This window comes from Pocillopora damicornis, chromosome 7 (assembly GCF_964200805.1).
Source record: "Pocillopora damicornis chromosome 7, jaPocDami1.2, whole genome shotgun sequence".
In the NCBI taxonomy this organism is placed as follows: domain Eukaryota; kingdom Metazoa; phylum Cnidaria; class Anthozoa; order Scleractinia; family Pocilloporidae; genus Pocillopora; species Pocillopora damicornis.
The window spans coordinates 3,444,923-3,464,991 of NC_142676.1; the positions used below are offsets into that span (position 1 = coordinate 3,444,923).

Here is a 20,069-nt window from a genome sequence, read left to right on the forward strand (position 1 = left end):
ATTAACACCAAACTTAACACGATATAATAAAAAGCCTTCCCATTCATATTCGTTATGTTAATTTTTCTGTACACATTGATACTGAGAATTTTTAAGTCCTCTAAGCAACACCCTTAAAGAGCGCTTAATATGGAGGCAAAAAATAGGTGAAATTTAACGCCATAAAAGTGTACCTGGTACCTCACTTTTTAACTTTTTAACTTGATATTCGTAATATAATGATATTATTTATTTCCTGAGTAAAATTTGATGCTTTGAATCGGACCGCTTCCCTTCGAAAATACCGCAAATGTTTGTGTCCAGAGTGAGCGAGATGATGTGTGTTGTGTAAACAAACGCCAATCTAATCATTCCTTCCCTGGTGGAAAAAGGTTTTAAAATAAACTTTAATTTTGGAAATTTTTGGCTAGTATTCTACAAAATATTGAGTAATAGGGAAGTCGTACATTCGGAGTCGTGTGAGAGCTGAGAGAAAATAAAATCACCGTCGAAAATGTTCTTACAGTCATTTCATCAATCACCATTATATGTATTACGATTAAGAAAATTGTATGTGACAATCTCTTGATCAGTCTGTTGAATAACTTTTAAACATTTCAGCTGCAAGGGCTTTGTTTTAGTTTGTTTTAGATATATATGTATATATATAAATCAAGAATTCCAGCGAATACAGAAGGAGAACAGCATTCTTTACGAGTAGTCCAGTGTATTAAGGCGAATTGTTCCTAATTAACCGACATCCGGTCCCAACAAACACTGGCTGCACCACATGAGACCCTAAATTGGCTGTCATCATGAAATATACCAAAGACTAAAAACAAAAACTTCACTCAAGGTCTGATAACTACACGGTAACACTTTTATACTTCAATCTCTGATTTACTTTCATTGAGCTTCCAACATTTCGCACCATTCAATCACAATTTTCACTCGTGGTGAGGCCTGCACGTCATCACTGCCCACGAAGTTCTTGCGTAAATGGTCTAAATTTCGTAACAGATCTAAGGAAAGTTATTTCACGGACGAGTCCTGAGCTTTCATACGTGCTCTCATCAGAAGTTATTATTTCTTGTCATTTCATGGCTCTCTGTAGCTATATAACGCTAGTTGGTAAGGTGACCCCTTGCGGGCGATCTCCTGATTATCCTGGTCAGGTGGAATGCATTACACTCGAGGATTGCACGAAAGATGTAACTGGACATCTATCGACTCTTGGACTGAGTGCAGATGAAGGTTCTAGAACTGAAATAAAGCTGCTATTAGCCAAAGCCGGTAAATATTGATTTTGTGTGTTTCCAGGTAACTTTACTGTGCTTATGAATGAGTCCTGCAACAGATTTAAGTGGTTTTATATTTTTTTACAGGTGTTTTCTCATTTGAGCAAAAACATCTTACCCTGACTATTTTCCCACGCCATAGGGCAGATTTTGGCATACGTTGGAGGACTAGGAAAACCATTTGTGCAATTCCCAAGGATCTAGCAACACATAAGTCCTCGAGTGCCAAAGGAAGCAACTGTGTGGATAGCCGAAAATCGATGTATATTTTTTGTAACTCCTACACCTTAGTTCCAGTTGGGTCACGTAATTTGAATTGCTTCTGTTGATAAATGTTCTCATAAAATTGTTTTTTCTCACGTTTATTTGTAATACCTTACACAAAAAAAACACTATAAGTTTCAACTTTCCCAAGCTAACAAATTTTATATCAGTGAGGAAACTTTACAATTCATTGCCAACGTTTTTTTCTCGTCTGAGTAGCTGATTATCCATTGATTGATGACTGATTGATTACTTTATACCTAGGAATAGTAATAGATTTGAGTTATTTAATTTTCTTTTTTTTAAAGCAATTTGTACGCGATGCGACGAGTTCATCTGCGGGCAAGTTGCAAATGAACAGACGCCGGTGGAGGGCGCTGGAGCAAGTATTGTGTCTAACCCCAAAGAGCCTCGAGTAATGGTGCAGATACCTGAACAATAGACAATGGTAAGCTTCAAATATGAATTGATGATCTCAATCTCTCTTGGTTTTTAAAAGGAAAAGAGTCATTTTTATAAGAGCATAGAAATTGGGAAAAAAATCGAGGAAGAAAAAACACGTGAAAAAGCCCTTCAGACAAAGACAGTTGTTAATCTGGGACAAGGCTCCTTCGTTGACCAGTAAAACACACCGCTTTTTTTCCTTTTTTTTATTTGAGGGGTGGGGAAGAGGAGGGGTGCTATGCCGCACTTTGGTAGGCTAATTCCTGTCCCACATTTGTTTGTTTTCTGTATGTCCCGCAACAGTACCTAGTGCTTCTCTAACATGGTATTCTGTCGTGGGCTGCCTTTAAGGGTTACGCGTTGATGCAAGATAATTATTTCCTAGCTGTATGGCTGTCATATTTATATTTCTCTTATTACTTTTGAAGGTCCTGGACAAGGGATTCTGCGACCATCATTTTCTGCAAGAGATTTCCGTTCTTTAAAAGTACCCCCCACAAATCGTCAGGGAAGAAAATGTGGCTGAAGAGATAGCTTCCATATAACGTGGCCAGGCAGCAGGGGTGTATTCATGTCCTCAAGAGGGCTGCACTCATGTTTTTCAAAGGCTTTCAGCCTTAGAAAAGCACTTGTCACTCGAAAGATGTAGCAGGGTACCAGAAAAACATTCTCTAATGGACTTGGCAAAAATTGCCTTCAAATCATATTTGGAGGAAGGTGTGGGAAAGCTGCCATCTCTTCAAGCCCCTGTGCGACGGGAAGATTCTCGCGTTTCTTTGAAAGAAGGCTAGTCTCTTAGAGTAGTGAGGAAGGCTTACAGATTCAGTGAAAAGCAAAAGTCGTACCTTTTATCTAAATTTCGAATAGGGCAGACGACAGGCCACAAGCTTGACACAGAGGTAATTGCTCGAGAAATGCGGCGTGCCCGGGGCACCGATGGTGCACGACTAATCCAGTCATCGGAATTCCTCACAACCAGCCAGATCACCTCTTTCTTCTCAAGACAGAGTGCCTTAGTACGCCAGAGAGATCCTGACGAGGCTGATATCCGAGCAACTCAAGAGGAGAGTAATTTTAGCGAGGCAAAGGAGACTGTCGCGTCAATACAACTTGACCATCCCTTGATCTACGGTCAGTACGATCTTTGTGAAATGGCGCTAAATGACTCTTTGAAGATCTTGAAGCTACCCATGTTGCAGTACATGTGTGAAGACCTTGGCCTCGATATTCCATCAAAGCCCATGCGTAAAAAGTCCCCTTACTTGGCTCTACTGAAAGAGATTGTCAGCAAATGTACTTGCCAAAAGTCATCGTGATGCTGACTTTCTCTTTAGTTTAGCAGAATAGAAAAGTGAGGAAGAAACGAATTAACGGTGACTCGTTCCTATTCGTCAGTTACTAGTTATCTCATTTTTATAAAAGCACGTAAAGTAATTAGAAGTTCTTCCGTTTTGTTCTGTTTTTCTTTTAATTATGCCAATGTTGACCCTCACTTTCCTTTTATGGTCTTCATATCGGTAATGAAGTTTACTCATCTGGTAGCCGACACATGCAAATTGACGGACGTGAGAGTATTCAACCTACATTTCTTTCCGCTCATTTTGAAGTGCGGGATTTCTCTCTCTAATTTAAATTATCATTATTTCATTTGCGGTTTTTACGCGGGTATGTTTCAGCACCCCCGATACGTTTTCAATGGCGTTACGTTGCGTGACATTGATAATTACAAGGATAAGTAGAACTGTCGTCTAGCATCTAATTACTTTGAAGGTCAAAAGTCGCCTTTCGATGTATTTACACCTACAGAAAATGAGTTCCCAAAGTAAAAGATAAAAGAATATCTTATTTATCAGCATAGAATCAAATACTAATCTACTAAGTAGCTTCTCTCGAATGTATCTTTTGCATTACTTGAATATGAGATGGTGCTAATGTAATATGTACTTCACTTGCAGATTTTTAGCCCAAAAATATTTTGTAGAACCTTTTCAAATATCTTACGGAATAGTTTACTTGTCTTTACATTTTCCAAGCTACAAGCCGACACAGCGGAGACCGGATTTAATTTGGAGATTTAACAACTCAGTATGATTAAATTACCTTGTTGTTTGTTTACACACTTTGCATCATTTTTCTCGCTCAAAGTCACGAACATTTCTGCCATTTTCGAAGGGAAGCAATGCGATTCCGGACATCACACTTTTCGCAGTGAATGGAAAATAGCAATATTTCACGAATATGTTGTTGAAAATCCAAAATATGTGGTACCAGGTACATTTTTTTCGCGTGAAATATCACCCGTTTTTCGCCGCCATTTTGCTCGGTCTGTGAGGATGTTCTTTCAAGGGCTAAAATAATCCCAAAATCGATGTGCCCCAAAAAATTTTATTCACTAGAATTGAATAAGAATAGCTGTCCTAATATCGTGTGAAGTTTGGTGTTGATTGATTACATTTTAATCCTTAAACGGGGCTTGGTTTTTGCAGTTAATTTTTGACTGTGCGTCATGCGGAGCTTGAGCTCCGGAAGCCTGAAAACCGCGTTTTCAGATTTTGGCAAATTCATGAAAATTTAAGAATCGCTGAAACTTAAAAACATGATTTTTGAAAATAGTTTATAAAAGGGTATCTTTGAGCAAAATATGAGCAATTCACCAAAATGGTCGTTGACGGACGATTCTCGATCCTGACAGGCAGCCATTCTTAAGTCTTAGTTAAATTTTAGTTCGATTGAATCTCGTTCATAAATCGTGAAGAAGTGTGATCGCGTTACACGCCAGAAGTAATCATTTCGCGACAAGCTTGTGCCGTTAACTAGATTGATGGGCAAACTGGACGTTTTTCCCCTCAAACTCAGGAAAGTGAAATTTTGAATTTCTGAGCCCAAGATTCTTCTCTAGATCTGTGGTCACTTTTCAACCCTCTCCCCAAGACTAGTTAGAAAAAGAAAAAAAAAAAGAGATGGTTACAACATTATGGAAAAAATTAAAATTCTTTCAAGTGCTATAAAATATTTTATAATTATCTTGGATATAGGCTATCAAGATTTCACGACTTTCAATCGAATATTATTGCATGCCAAATTTGTAAGATTTCAGCCCGAACTCATGGCCAATGAAGATTGATATCATGTCTGATAGAGAGGTTCAAATAAACAATCATACATTATCGATGTGACAGAAAAGGCAGAGTATGTGGCTGTTATTTCAAGGGTTGTTGTGAAAATCCAAGTTTACCTTGTAGAAAAAATCTGGAGAATATTGTAAAACCAAAACTTAGTATACTGATTACAAGCAACATTGGGAAAAAAGTTCTATAGTCGTAGAATAGGTTTGTCATCGTGGTAAACACACTTTCAAAAAGCTGATGTAAAAGTCGACTACTGGCAGATCTTAGAGGTCCCAAGTAAGATTGTTATTTAGGCGACGTATAGGGTAAACTTAAAAAAAAAAAACAGTTCGGTAAAGGGACAATGAAATCCTGGTTGAACAGGATTAATAACAACTGAAACTTGGAGATTCGATCCGTGCAGCTGTGCTCTTAACACGCTGCAGCTTCCTAAGACAAGAATTCCCAAGAGATTTTCAAGAATTCCCAAGAGGATTTTCAAGAATTCCCAAGAGGATTTTCAAGAATTCCCAAGAGGATTTTCAAGAATTCCCAAGAGGATTTTCAAGAATTCCCAAGAGGATTTTCAAGAATTCCCAAGAGGATTTTGAATGGCCACAACGTTAAAGTTGCTCAAGACCCTCTTGAGACTTAGGGGCATATTTTCGCCAAACCTAAGGATCCTGTCATGAAAGAACAACGAACCGACGCCATTTATTCTATTTCTTGCAATGACTGTGACAACGAATACATCGGACACACCAAACGTCAGTTTGGTACACGTTTGAAAGAGCATCAAAAAGCGGTTTTCTTTTGCAAAAAGGAAAATTCAGCTTCATCGGTGCACGCATACTTAACTAACCATATTGGGATAATTCTAAAATTATCACCACTAATCGGCGTTACCACCAGCGCCTTTGTTTGGAAAACTGGCATATTAACTCCGCCCACGCTCCTTTAAATCGTGACGATGGCGGCTTCCTTCCTGACGCCTATTTACACCTCGTCAGAAAAAAGGCAGTTAATTAGTGATCATATAAAAGGACCTCTCGTTGCAGCGTTTAGATCACCTCTAATGAAGGCACTAGACAGGAGTGTCGAAACGTTAGGTCTATGAATTGTAACTTCTTAGGTTACATTCATTAAATCTGTAAACCAGGGTAGCATCAAACCATGTCTAATTTCACTTTCTTTGGTGCACTTCCGCTCCTTTCTTTAAAAATGACGTATGAACCGCTCTCGACAAAAAAAGGATTCTAAGAAATTTTTAAAAGACAGGTAGAAACAAACCACGGGTAGTAGAGAGGAAGAACTTGCTCAATTTCGAATTCAAAATCGTACATTTTTTAAGTTAGCAATCAGTAAAACGGTAGTGACCTGAATGAAAAAACGGCTAAGTTAGAGAAGACAGATGATAAGTTGACTAGCACAGAAGATATGTTAAACGAGACAGAGTTGATTTGAAAAAAGCCATGGAACTGCTACAGTTGTCAAGCTTAAAACGTGTTTCTTTGGCGGGTTGACGATTTCAGGTGGAAAACAGAGAATAGAGAGTGATTCTTCTGCACCAGAATCGATACTGAAGGCTATGACTGTACCCTAAAAGCACGAATTTACCCTATTGGCTTTGGAGGTGGCAAGAATACTCACCTTTCTACATTGTTGTAGAATTATTTTAGATTAGATGTTTCCGAAGTAAAAAGTTAAAAAACTTATGATTAGTAGACCATTCTCTACGCGTGCGCAACATATGTTTGAAGAGGCCTCCTAAACAAGCAGTGCCTTTCTGTAATCCAAACGGGAACAATGGACCTCTCTGCCTATGGTTGTCCAAACATCAATTACGAAAGGAAGCTGCAGTATGTTAAGAGCACAGCTGCACGGATCGAATTTCGTGTCGTGACGATGGCGGCTTACTTCCTGACGCCTATTTACACCTCGTCAGAAAAAAGGCAGTTAATTAGTGATTATATAAAAGGAACTCTTGTTGCAGCGTTTAGATCTCCCCCTATGAAGGCACTAGAAAGGAGTGTTGAAACGCTGGGTCTATGGATTGTAACTTCTGCGGTTACATCAATTAAATCTGCAAACCAGAGTAGCATCAAACCATGTCTGATTGTCCACCTGGTTTCCGTTTGAACTTTAACATATTTTAAAAGTGAAATACTTTCTGATGAGTTCAAGACGCCATGGAGGTTTTTTTTTTTCTCAGACGGGTTGAAGGAGACTATTGCACAAGGGCCATCCGTTTGTCACGAGTTTCATAGAGTTATTTGGCGACTCGGTCAAGCGTAGCCATTTCTCAGAAATTTTATTTTGTTTTCAGTTAATTGACAGTCTGAGTGAAGCGGTTTAGTCTTTTTTAGCTTCAGGCGAAAATGGGCTCTTTTCGAAATTATTAACTGCCTCGACTGAGTGAAATTCACAAAGATTGAATACTTGTTATTAACCGCGTTCGAGGTTCATACTTTAAGTTACGGACCGAGTTTTTTCCACTCGGATCTATAGCCCAAGCCCAGGCTATAACTCCGTGTGGAACAAAACGAGATTCCGTAACTTACAGTGCAGTTCACGAACACGAGGTTATTACGATATCTTTTATATCTCTGGGCTCAAATTAACCTTTTAACTCCCGTTTCGACCAAGACAGAATTTCTCCTTCCTATTTTCAGACAATATCATGTAGACAAGTGATAAGAATCAAAAAAAGATCAATCATGAGATTACTAATTGATCCGATGCCAGATTCTCCAAGCTAACATAATGAGAATTGTTCAACTGTAAAAAGTAGAGTACAAATATCCTGAGATATTGTACGGTTATTTGGACAGTTGGTTATTTTGTACGTACTGTAAAAAAACTGGTTTGACTAGTCGGTTGCGCGCTACGCGTCTGTATCCGCTTTGCTTTTCCCGCCCCATGCAAAAAAGCAGTTGGGTGATAAATAACTTTTTAGACGTTTTGGCTGAGTATTTTTACGAGTTGAAAACGTTTCTTGTGATTGCTGCAGACACGCTTTCAAGGAAACACACAAAATGTAATTTAACTTCCTGTTTCTACAAGTTTATCACCGATCGACAAGTTTGTATGAGGGTCTGAATGGGGGTACTTTGATAACACTAAACACTTATTTTTTTGACTGTATAACATTAAACAGTTAATTTTCAGCCGTTTTAACACTAACATTAAAAAATTCGTCGTAACATTATTTTTTTCCCATAAACAAACAAACCACATCCTAAAAGGGGAAATATCTATGTTGAGCTTATGTTTATTGTCTCAAAGAGGTTTTTTTTGGCCATTTTCCAACAATTCGGGATTATTTCAAGACTTCCGAAGAGTGAGGAAGACATCCGAAAGCTGCTGAAGATTTCCGAAAGCTGTCGAAGATGTCTGAAGGCTGCCGAAGATGTCCGAACACTGCTGAAGATGTCCAAAGACTGCCGAAGATGTCCACTGAGACTGCCAAAGATGTCCACAGACTTATGACCGACGATATTTGAAGACTACCGCAGATTTGGCATGTATAACTCATAACAATTCTAATCTTAAAGCGCTTTTACAGCGAGGATTCACCAAACGTGACCACTTAGAGAGAATATATTAGTAACAAATCAGATTACGATATTCAAATCAAACAGCCAATGGGATAGAACATTGAAATAAACAGTAAAATTAAACAAATTTACGGACTGCCATCCGTTGTATGAATACCTCAGTATGATTGGTTAGCTTTGTGCGATGGTCCCAGTTGGTGTATCTGCACTGTAAACAAAAAGAGATAAATACGAAAATTACAAGGAAAATGAGAGTTAACATATATGAGTGTTTAAATTTGACTAGTAATGAATGCAATAACAGAATATTCTTTTACTAATAAGATCGGCTACAGTGCTCACAATGTATAATGGTCAACAAAAATGACAGACATGTCACTCCATCCTGGCCAAAAACATTTGATTATATTCCATACCTGAATAGTCGCGATTGTCCCAACTGTTTCTAGAGATCAAGCCGGAAATGAGCACGGGTGGTGCGACCAAATCTGCTGAACGTTATGTCTGTATCATTATCCGCATCGCTCTCCGAGTCGGTGTCGAATTAATCCTGTTGCTCGGGGAGATCTGTCACGTCACCAACTGCGACAACTCCGAGCATGCTTTCGTCAACAAAGGTGATTCTCGGTACTTCGTTTGTAGCTCGTGGAATATTTGTATCCTGGTCGACTCGTTCTTCATCGTCTGTCCCTGGATCGTCTTAAACATCCTCTTGGAATGTTACTCTAGTTTACGATGGCGTACTGGACTATACAGCTGGCGGAAGGGCTCCCGCTTTGTCTTTTGTTGATTCGCTTCTTACCGTCTTTGACAGGTCGATACCTGTCAACCAATTCCTTCATGGCTGCCTCAATGTTGGGGTCAACGTTATCAGCTGGAGGAGGTTTCATCAAATCTACGTCCCGTAACTCCACACTGGATTTAGGCACTGGATTATAAGACTTTTCAAGTGTGAAGTACTCCACTTCGTTGTTCTCTTTAAAGATTCCTTTGAAATTCTTCCCAAGTCTTGAGCATACTGAAGAGCGGTGAAAGTCTCGTTTTTGAAGTGGGAGACTGCATGAAGGTTCTCCACCTGAGTTGTTAGCAGCGTACGCAGGTCAATGTCACCAAGATAGTCCTCGTTTACATTCTTAACGTTATCTCGTAGCTGTTCCATACCTCTTTCGAGAAGCACCAATGACTCCTGTGTTTTGCTGGAAACAGTTCCTTCAGGGCCATTGCCGTTTCTTCATTTTATAGTGTTGCCTTACTTCAGCTACTGTGTTTTTAATATAAGCATTTAAAGATGAAACATTGCACGCAGCATCTTGAAGAGATAATTGGACCGCGTCGATCGTATGTGCACCAATTCCAAAACTATCATAGAGACATTCGAGGTTGCGAAGAAAGGACACTTTGCCAGTAAGCCCCTAAGCTAGTTTGATTGTTTCAGCAGCTATATCGGAAACAAAAAAGTTTTCTACAAGGAACAGATTGCATGAAATTGTGTAAATGAGCAGCTTTCTTCAGTTCCATCAACGGTTCCTTCATGGCCAGTACCCAACAAGGTCTCGACTGTTGCACTTAAGGGATTAAAGGTCTTAACCTTTTGATCTTTGTTGTCGGTGAAAACAATGTTGCCCTCATAACCATACAGCCTCCTGATTTCCTTACAAGAATCTGAAGAATTCCGCAAGAGTAGCTCAACATTGACAGAATCGAGGTTACAACCATATAACCCTCCAGCTGCGCTAGTTGCAGCCAAGTATGCTGATTGCCGCAGAACATAAAGAGATTCAACACTTGTCGCGTCATTGGAGTAGTTTATCTGTCTCAGCCTACTACCGATGATAGCCACTCCACTGCACTCTAACTCCAGCTGCATTAAGCTTCTCTGCTCATCATCTGCACACAGGAGGATATACTTACTTGCCGCACAGATGGAAGTTGATTTATTTAAAGGTGGATTAATCTGGACAATTTGTTTATTCAGTTCTCGACTTGTGCAGCTAAAGATCTCAGATGTGTCGTCGATCGCTTCTGTAGAACTGTGGACCCTCAAGTGACAATCTGAAACGACTAAGCTGCGAGAGCAAATCAGCTCGCGATTTTAGGCGCCGGGTTTGAAAAGTACATGGCCTTTCAATTCAATGAAACGGATTGCTGATGAGCCTCTCTCTGCTACGAAGACTACGCCATTGGTAAAGCAAAGGTCCCGCGCATCCTTGAATACTTCCCTCCGAAAATTTACATCGACTGGTCGGTGTAAAAGCAGTCCTACGAGACTATCGAGAGTCGAAATCGTAGTCTAACGCCAATACTTTGCCTTGGGGCCCAATTTCAAGTGCAATTGGTCTTTTGCAAACACTACTTTGGTTGGATTTCCAGAAGCGATACTTTTCAGGAACTATTGTGTGGATTACCAAACGTATCCCCTTAAGTACATCCATACATCTGAGTGTCTAGTAAGGCGCATTATCGGTTCTAAGGACAAGAGCATTTCAGCTTTGGCTCACTGTTCGCGACTGATTTTCTTGATTTTCTTGTTTAAAAAGGGCAGATAAAATTTGAAAATCCTGAAAAAAAACATTGGGGCCTCCTTTCAACACTAAACAGTATTTTTTTCAAGAACAGTAAACACTAAAAAAATGGCCAATTTAACAGTAAACACTAAAAAATATGGACAAATAACACTAAACCCCATTCAGACCCTCTTGTATTACTACTTCTGTCCGCTATTACCGTCGAAAAGGTTTGTGGTCCTGATGAGGGAAAATTCATGTAACATTGCAGCCTCAGAGTTATTTTATGGACGAAACTCTTTTCTCGGCTGAGAAAATAGTGGAACTGATCACTTGCTGACCGAGGAGATTTGGAATATGGACAAGTAGTGGTACTAGGGATAAATTTCCAATTTTATTCATATGGCACCATCGCTATAAAAATGGCGCATTATATATATTTGTTTAACATGATACAACCAGGAGCTAAATCTATTTACGAAAATAAGAATATCATCAAAACTAAGGTGCCATTCGAAGTGATTCACAATAACTAACAAAAGAAAACAAACTGTCCAAAAGATATTCCCAGAGGCCCCGTTTTGCCAGTGAAGCTTTGTGCGGAAAGCGATAGACACGTGGCAGATTTAGATAACTTCAAAGTACAAACATAAAGCGCATAATTATCGTCGGTCTCTGGGAAAGAGCTGGGCTGATTTGCTGGTGAGAGATCTCAGTAATCCTAGGTACAAACCGGCGATTTTGAAGCTCATCGACGTATGAGCTAGGAGTTGAGTCATTCAGCAACTTATAAATTATCAAGCAACCTTAAAAAATCGATAATGCCCAATGAAGCCTATTGGAAAAGGATCACCAATCTGAGATTCCATTTCTTTTTTAAGGCTGTAAAACATATTTTGGTGATTTTTTTCTCATAAAAGGAACCTAACAAGGCCGCCGAAGGCAGCCGCTGTATTCTTCGTACTATAAATTTTCTCAAGTATACCAATTAGCCACCACTCTGTGAAACAAGGGCTCTTCTGCAGCAAAACAAGAGTTGAAAGCATGATTCGAAACTATCATAGCTTCATGTTATCCACAGTTGGTCCTTATTTATTTGTGTTTATTAGAGATAGAAAAAAAAAAGGCTTTGTGATCCTATCAACTAGATAACAGCATTGATAAACTAAAAATTGAGTCAAACGTTCGTGGAAAATTGTAAACGATTTGTGAGAGTCCACTCTTTGGGCAATTTGTCAAAATTTAATCGAGAATGTAACCCTGTAATTTTCTTAACCTTCAAGATGGTGGACTAATCTCAACCTGAAGAAACAGTGTGTCATCCACTATGTAGCGCCACGAATAAAGTTCTAAATAAGATATGAAAGAATTATAACCCCATCCATTGTTTTCTTCTCTCTCGGGCCTTGCGAAGTTTGGAAAATTTTTCCCAATGATCTCCCTGGTCACGTTTTCCCGTTGGTCTGGATCATCCTGTTGATCAATCAATAATCTTCACTTTCTTATTGAAGGGCCAGCGTAAAATTGCATCATATTCACCTTTCATTACAACCATGAACACCGAGAGGTGAGTGTTTTTGCCATCTCCACACCCACCAGGGTAAATAAAAAATCTTAACTTGTAACCAAAACTTTCGGTTTCAGTTTTGGTGTAGAGTGGGTCACTGTATATTTTCTCTTTACCTCCATTTTTGGCTTCTTCCAAAATCTCGCTGAAACTATTAATCCGCCAAAGAAACGCGTCGTTATGTTTTACGCTCGACAACTTTAGCAGTTTCATGGCATTTTTCAACTCAAGTCTTGTCTCATTTAACAAAGCTTCTGTGTTATTTGATTTATCTTCTGTCTTCTTTAACTTATCTTTTGTGTTATTCAGCTCATCCTCTGTTTTAGTTAATTTAATACAAACTAAATCAAGATGGATTCTTGTTGCTGATTCAAGATGATCCTCCATTTCTTGACGTTGGACCTACATGAAAATTTTTACTTCATTTACCTGAAATTCTACAGACTATTATTATTTATAACTGTAATTTAAACAGCTAATTTATTTCATAGTTCTTTTCGGTATCACGTGGTCTTCAACACACTCGTCGGAATCTTTTCTGTTAGTTATATTTCCTCGAGCTTTCGACTAGAGAGGTGATTTATCACATGGCTGCCCCCATAAACGTTTTATTTTAAGTTAATACTATGAATGGATTGGCTATAAAGGGCAGATATTGGTCTATCTACCTTACCGCCTCGAAACTGTCGGCTTCATTTCGTAGCCGCTGCGATCATTTTCTAGAACAAAAAACTAGCTTCCAGAATTCGTCTTGACAATATCAAATGCAAAGCAAACCAAGATGGAATGTAGGCTTATAAGGTACATGATGCATTTCTCTGGGCCTGTTATATGAATTTCTCACCTTTATAGTGCAATCCATTCCTGCATATGGGCAGGAAATTATGGTCAGCGGACACTCATCTTTTGTGTGATTCGAAACCTGCATCACATGAAATAAAGGACTTGAATAAAAAGGAATGGCACGCACCAAAATCTGTCAGTGGAAAAGAGTACTAGAGGGGTCGCAGGAATAAACTTGGACGTCACGTTAAGTTTTACAGCCTTTTTTCTGACAACATCCCAAAGAGCAGGCGTAATTTTGGCGCGAGTGCTCAGTATTTTCTTAACGAAAGATTAATTGATTTTTATGGCTGCGGTAGGTTGGGGAGAGAAAGAAATTTGTTCCAAGGGGGCGGTCGACGGTCAGAAATAAGGAGAGGGGAGTGAAGTCCGAGGTCATTGTTATTTTGGAAATTTCTGTTCTGACGTTTCGCTCTGAACGTGAAGTTATTAGTTTCGATTCCACTCTCGAGGAAGCATTAAGTGTCTTCCGGAATTCCGAAAAAGACAACCACACCGTTTGACCAGAGTATGCTGGTTTGCATGAAAAAATTATAGCGGGTAAACCTTCGAGTACAGTCAGGTTGTTGCTTCAAAGTATCGCTTACGATCAAATAGAGGGAAAAAGGAAAATGTGTCAAATAGATTAATGGCAGCTAAAATCAAGGATTTTCATTTGAAAAATATAGAGCGCAGCGAATATCAGCTCATTTGTGACCGCGGAGGAGGTTTTGTCGAGGCCATTTCTCTTCTGGCTGAAAAAAAAAACTGCCTCACCGTTTCACTCAGCGTCTCTACGTGCATTTGTTTGTGTTGGAGGAAAGTGCTTCCGGCTTTTAATTTAACTCAATTTGATTGGTGACCTGGTCATTTCCGAAATACAGTGGCGTGCAGCTAATCAGGGAGTGTTTTGCTTTTCAACAATCTCTTTGGGCAAGCGTCTTCTTGCTCTTCCCCCACCCCCTACCCCCGTCGTCCACTCTGACTCCAAATCAAACATGGCCGGTGGGATAAACGATCGCAAGCCTATAGCGTTAGCTCGCACTAAATAGACGCCTGCACTGCGGGCTACTCTGAAAAATGCAGATGCCACTTTTCGCTTATCTGTTTGGCATTGTTCTCTCGTTAACATCGTCTGTCTGTTATTATTAAAATGATTAAAGAAAATTTTGATCAGATGAAGTATCAGCAAGATCCATAACATCTATCTTTATTTCCGTCGGAAATGTTTTTACCACTCATAATATTGTATGTTTTAAATTATCTTATCTTAAAGTGAAAGGATGTAAATTGATGTTTGAAGGATAAATAGCATGTATTAAAGCTGCATCTAGTGGCGAAAGATTCACTTAAAACGTCAAATTGTATATCACAGATAAAGCTGAAAGTCTCACCATATCCCTTGGAATTGAAATACCACAGCTGTTTGGACAAGTTACTGGGAACTTGCTGCACTGTCTAATATGGTCCTACGAAAAGAAAAATCAAAGAAACACAGGAATGCGGAAATTTGATTTCACTACGTTTTCATTTTTTTTAAAAATCAATTTCCTTCCTTTACTTAGCCTTTGGGCGTAACATTGACAAATTATAAACTGTTAATCGTAAAAAAAATTAACCGTAAATTTTTCCTGGTGAGTGGAATGAATAGACAGTAACAATTATCCGTAAAGTGGCCAAACTTTTAACCAAAGTCGTAAAGGCATAACCCCATTGAGACCTTCTTTAAAATCGAATATATAGTTTGTTATCTATTTACTCTAATTCCTATTCGATTTTAAGGGTCTCAAGTTTTTCAACAGAAACATTAAAAGATTTTCTGGCAAGAGGTGTGTTATTTTTCCTCCACTGTAACAATCCTTACTTGCATCATATACTCTGGGTGGGGCTCCGCCCAGTATGTACATTGAAGGATTCTCCATGGACACACATTACTTTCGTGCTGTGCAAGATGTCTTCTTTGGACTTTTTCGCGACAGTTCTTGTTAGCACACGCTACGTGCTGAAAAGAGCAAGATTCCAAGTGGAACTGTTCAACAAATACAACCAAAACAACTTATGTTTGGGTATTGGTTTCTTGCTCTCCCTGAGAAGTAAAAAATGACCAAGCCCATCGTCTCTATGTCTTGGCTTCTACTTGTAGGAACTTGAGCTATGTCTGTGGCTTTGTTATTTCAACAGACGAAGACAATAACTTATGCTGATAAAATTGTTTATTGACATTTATAGAAATATACGTCAGTTTTACCTCCTTGTTCCTCAGCTCCCCAGTCCATTCACAGCCATCATTTGGACATCTGATCGCTAGCGAGAGAATCTTCCTTTCTGTTGCTTTATCAGGGAAGATGTCCTTAGAAATAATCACAGTAAAATTGTTCCTACGTCGTCATAAGGTGACAATTGACTTGAGCATGAGTGCTTTCCTTTACAAGAGCCTTTACTAGGGAGTATTTAATGAAATAATAGTGATATTTTTTGAGAAAAATAGAAATAGGTAAGGTATATTTCAAGAGCAGAAAAAATTGACTAAAGAAAAGAGAAAATTGTTGAAAATATTTAATAGAAAAATTAAACGTGTGTGTGGTCAGGACTCTTAATTCACAATTATCTGGCATTATTTTGATTACTTCTTAAAAGAAGAAATCAAAATAATGCTAAATAATTGCGTTGGTCTTTACCTGCACTTAGCCAAGGAAATCATTCTTATAACTTTTCAGTTGTTAAAAAAAGTTGACTTACCCGATCTGGGTCCAGATTCTGCCTGTCTGCTGGGCAGGTTAAAAAATCTTTTTTACTCTGCTGTCTGTGAGAAAAATTAAATTATTAAGAATGGTAAAGAAATAAGTAAGGAAGGAAGTAAGGAAGCACGCAAGCAAATATGTACCGTAATTATTCTCATACCCCATCTTAACCAACACTTTTATCTTATTCAATGCAGTCCATGCCACTTCACAACGATAACAACGACACTTGCTAATTCAACTTCCACAGCAGTATTCAGAAGCTACAACATCGATAAAAAAATATAATAACATAGCTAGTAAATTTGTTTACTCCAATTCAATTGCGCGAGCGTGCTTTATATTCCTATTGTGCACGCTCGTGACGTCAGCAAACAAATCCCTCGAGGAAAAAAGTTTTCTATCGGGTTGAAAATGTTATAAAACAATTGGTTCATACGTAAGCTATGCGTTCATCAATATATGAAGCACTTGTGAAGTTTGGGGAGCACTCAAGAAGCTAGAGTTGCTCTCGGCTACTCTCACGCACCTTTCGTGCTCTCCAAACTTCCCACGTGTTTCATATCCGATGAACGCACGCTGACGTATGAACCAATTGTTAATTGAGGTAGATGAAGCCCTTGTTAGGAATTTTCCAATTGAATATATTTCATTGCATTGACACAATTTACTTGGTACATAAGACAAGTCTATTTATTTATGTAATTTAGTGGCTGAGTAATTGAGTTGTGGATGACGATTGAAACGAACTGAAACTTAAAATAGCGCCATAGTTTTAGTAGTATTGCAGTACTAAATATAATGAAGGTGGAGAAAAGATTTGAACTTTGAACAGCAATCACGCTTGCAGTAGATAATTGCACTACCGGTCGATTTCCGCTTTCGATTCTGAGATATTTTGCTCTGATATTTTGCTATTGTATTTTGATAAGTGAGCATGAAATCCGTGTATTACCTTTGATAATGAAGAAAATTTATCGTGCTAAATTCTAGAGGAAGATGGGCGCTTATTTTGATTGAAACTAATCGAATGGAATACTAGAAACTGAAAAATTTCATCACTAAGTAAGTTACTATAGTGGTCATTATCATTACGGTTGATGTGGAAGATCATGCAACCGACCACCATCCTCTAAATAGATGGACTTTGACTTTGGTAATGATTGAATTCAGCTGAAACACACTGATGACCTATTATGAATTCTTTAGGGTGATTACATTACGTGAGTAAACGAGCAACAATATTGAAAGCTGCTTATGATAAACTCGTACCTTCCAATGTGCTCGTCAAGACATTCTTTGCAATATCTGTGGCCACATCTCGTAAGAACTGGTTCCTTTAGCGGTAAATGACATATGGGACATTGAAAATCTTCTTCAACTTCTTTCACAAAGTCCTCTTCGTAGCCCGAAGGAGGGCGGTGATCATTTGATGTGGATTCCGCCATATTGAAATCCACCCGAGACTCGAAGTCAAATGATGAAAGTAACGAAAATATTTGACCCTTGCTTTGAAAGGTGTTTGTAACGCAATAACTCAAGACTTCTTGAAAGTGGGAAATAACGCTACTTTTGCAATACGACATACTGCTCCCGCTCTCTCGGCTGCATTTTCACTTGTACTGGCCTTGATCGATTGGATATTTTTGATCTCTTGCAACGCTCTTTTCTGTGGAAAGATATTATGACTAAGCTGGCGCAGAGAAATCTCTTTTTAATAGAGTTTTATTGATTTATAGTATGACTGAATCAAATTTTTTTTGTTCATGGCGTAAGTTATTAAGACCTTACATTAGCGGGATACGTTTCTGGGATTAACAAGGAGCAAAAGAGTCGTCTTTAATCAGTCGTTTCTTGACCGTCTTCGTTACATTGTAGTTCGATTGGATCTCTTTCATAATTCGTGAAGAAGTGTGATCGCGTTACACGCCAGAAGTAATCATTTCGCTAAAAGCTTGTGCCGTTGAACTAGAGAAATGGGCAAATTGGACTCCTCTGTTACCTGTGGTTTGATTTCTTTCAAAGGGGGCTTCCGTTTTTAACGGTCTCCGAAGATTGTCGAAAGCACTGTTGTCTTTTAAGTAGAAAAGTGCTTTTCTTCCCTCGAACTCATGAATGTGAAATTTTGAATTTCTGAGCCTCACACTCTTCAGCGGTCATTTTCCAACCCTCTCCCCAAGGGTAGTGAGGAAAAAGAAAAAAAAACAGTGATGATTACAACATTATGGCAAAAACGAGAATTCTTTAAAGTGTTATAAAAGGTTTTTAAATTATCTTGGACATAGGCTATCAAGATTTCACAACTTTCATACGAGTATGATTGCATGTCGACTTTATAAGATTTTTAGTCCGAACCCATGACTACTGAATATTGATATTATGTCAAATAGAACGGTTCAAATTAAAACCTGGAGAACATTGTAAGACCAAAACTATGCTGTTTACATGCAACGGCTGGGAAAAAAGTTCCATAATCGTAAAATAGGTATGTCATCGTGGTAAATAACACTTTCAAAATATGTTTGTCTCACGATGTGCGCATTGCATAGGTGGATCGCGACGTTTTGATTCCACTGTCCACAATTCTACATCAGTGAGACTGGCAGACCTATGTATGAGAGAATCAAAGAGCATGACAGGAATATCCGACTCGCGAAGAACCACACCTCCGCTATTTCAGAGAACGCCCACAATATCAAACGCCGCCGTTTATTGATCGTGAACCCCATTTCTCCTCACACAGGCTGGAAGAGGTAAAAGGCCGATATAAAAGTTGACTAGTGGTAGACCTTAGACGTCTCAAGTAAGATTTGTATTTAGGCGGCTCCTAGGGTAAACTTAAAAAAAAAGAACAGTTCGGTAATGGGGCAATGAAATCCTGGCAGAACAGGATTAATAGAATAGAATAGAATAGAAACTTTATTAAAGTGTCAAAAACCGTCTAGCCAGGGAACAAATCCCTTACTAATTTGGGGACACTAATTAATAACAAGCTAAAGTGAAACTCGGAGATTCGATCCGTGCACCTGTGTTCTTGACGTACTACAGCATCCTTTCGTAATCGCTGTTTTGAATGATCACAACACAGAGGGGTCCATTGTTCCCGTTTGGGTGACAGAAAGGCACTATGCACGCCTAGAGAATGGTTTATTAATCATGATTTTTTTTACTTCTTTCTTCGGAAAAATCTAATCTGAGACAATTCTATAACAAAGTAAACCGAAAGGTGAGTATTTCTTGCCACCTTCAAAGCCATTGGGGTAAACTCGTGCTTTAAATGTGTAGTCGCTTTCAGTATCGGTTTTGGTGTAGAATTAATAACTCTCAGCAGGTTAGTATGAATCACTCTCTGTTCTCTGTTTTCCACCTTTCTTTGCTTTTCTCAAAATCTCGCTGAAACCGTCAACCCGCCAAAGAAACACGTTTTTAAGGCTTGACAACTGTAGCAGTTTCAAAATTTTTTTCCAATCAACTCTGTCTCGTTGAACATACCTTCTATGCTAGTCAACCTATCATCTGTCTTCTTTAACTTTTTTTTTTCATTCAACTCATCTTCTGTTTTACTGATTGCTAACTTAAAAAATGTGTGATTTTTTATTCGAAATCGAGCAAGTTCTTCCTCTTTAATCCCCGTGACTTGGTTCTACCTGCCTTTTCAAAATTTCCTATCAAGACAGAATCCTTTTTTTATCGAGAGCACTTCATACGTCATTTAAAAAAAGGAGTGGAAAATGCACTAAGGAAAGTGAAATTACTTTCCGATGAGTTCTAGGCGCCGTGGAGGTT

At 38.7% G+C, this 20,069-nt stretch overlaps 1 protein-coding gene and 2 pseudogenes across 2 annotated transcripts; 1 reads left to right on the forward strand and 2 right to left on the reverse strand.

Annotated features, from left to right (window-relative positions):
* The first annotated feature begins 811 nt into the window (after positions 1-811).
* LOC149042089 (uncharacterized) lies at positions 812-4,098 on the forward strand. The gene is made up of 3 exons (XM_089211552.1): positions 812-1,272; positions 1,365-1,989; positions 2,414-4,098. Exon 3 carries the CDS (start codon positions 2,900-2,902, stop codon positions 3,299-3,301), a length of 402 nt encoding a protein of 133 aa, XP_089067678.1. The 5' UTR covers positions 812-1,272; positions 1,365-1,989; positions 2,414-2,899; the 3' UTR covers positions 3,302-4,098.
* Positions 4,099-9,374: 5,276 nt separating this feature from the next.
* Positions 9,375-10,516, reverse strand: LOC149042090 (uncharacterized; annotated as a pseudogene).
* Positions 10,517-12,238: 1,722 nt separating this feature from the next.
* LOC113669608 (TNF receptor-associated factor 4-like) lies at positions 12,239-17,843 on the reverse strand (annotated as a pseudogene). Its single transcript, XR_016188186.1, has 7 exons — positions 17,556-17,843; positions 16,282-16,345; positions 15,791-15,892; positions 15,407-15,571; positions 14,937-15,011; positions 13,565-13,642; positions 12,239-13,122 (listed from the first exon to the last, which is right to left on the reverse strand). The product of XR_016188186.1 is annotated as a TNF receptor-associated factor 4-like (transcript).
* Between the last annotated feature and the right edge of the window lie 2,226 nt (positions 17,844-20,069).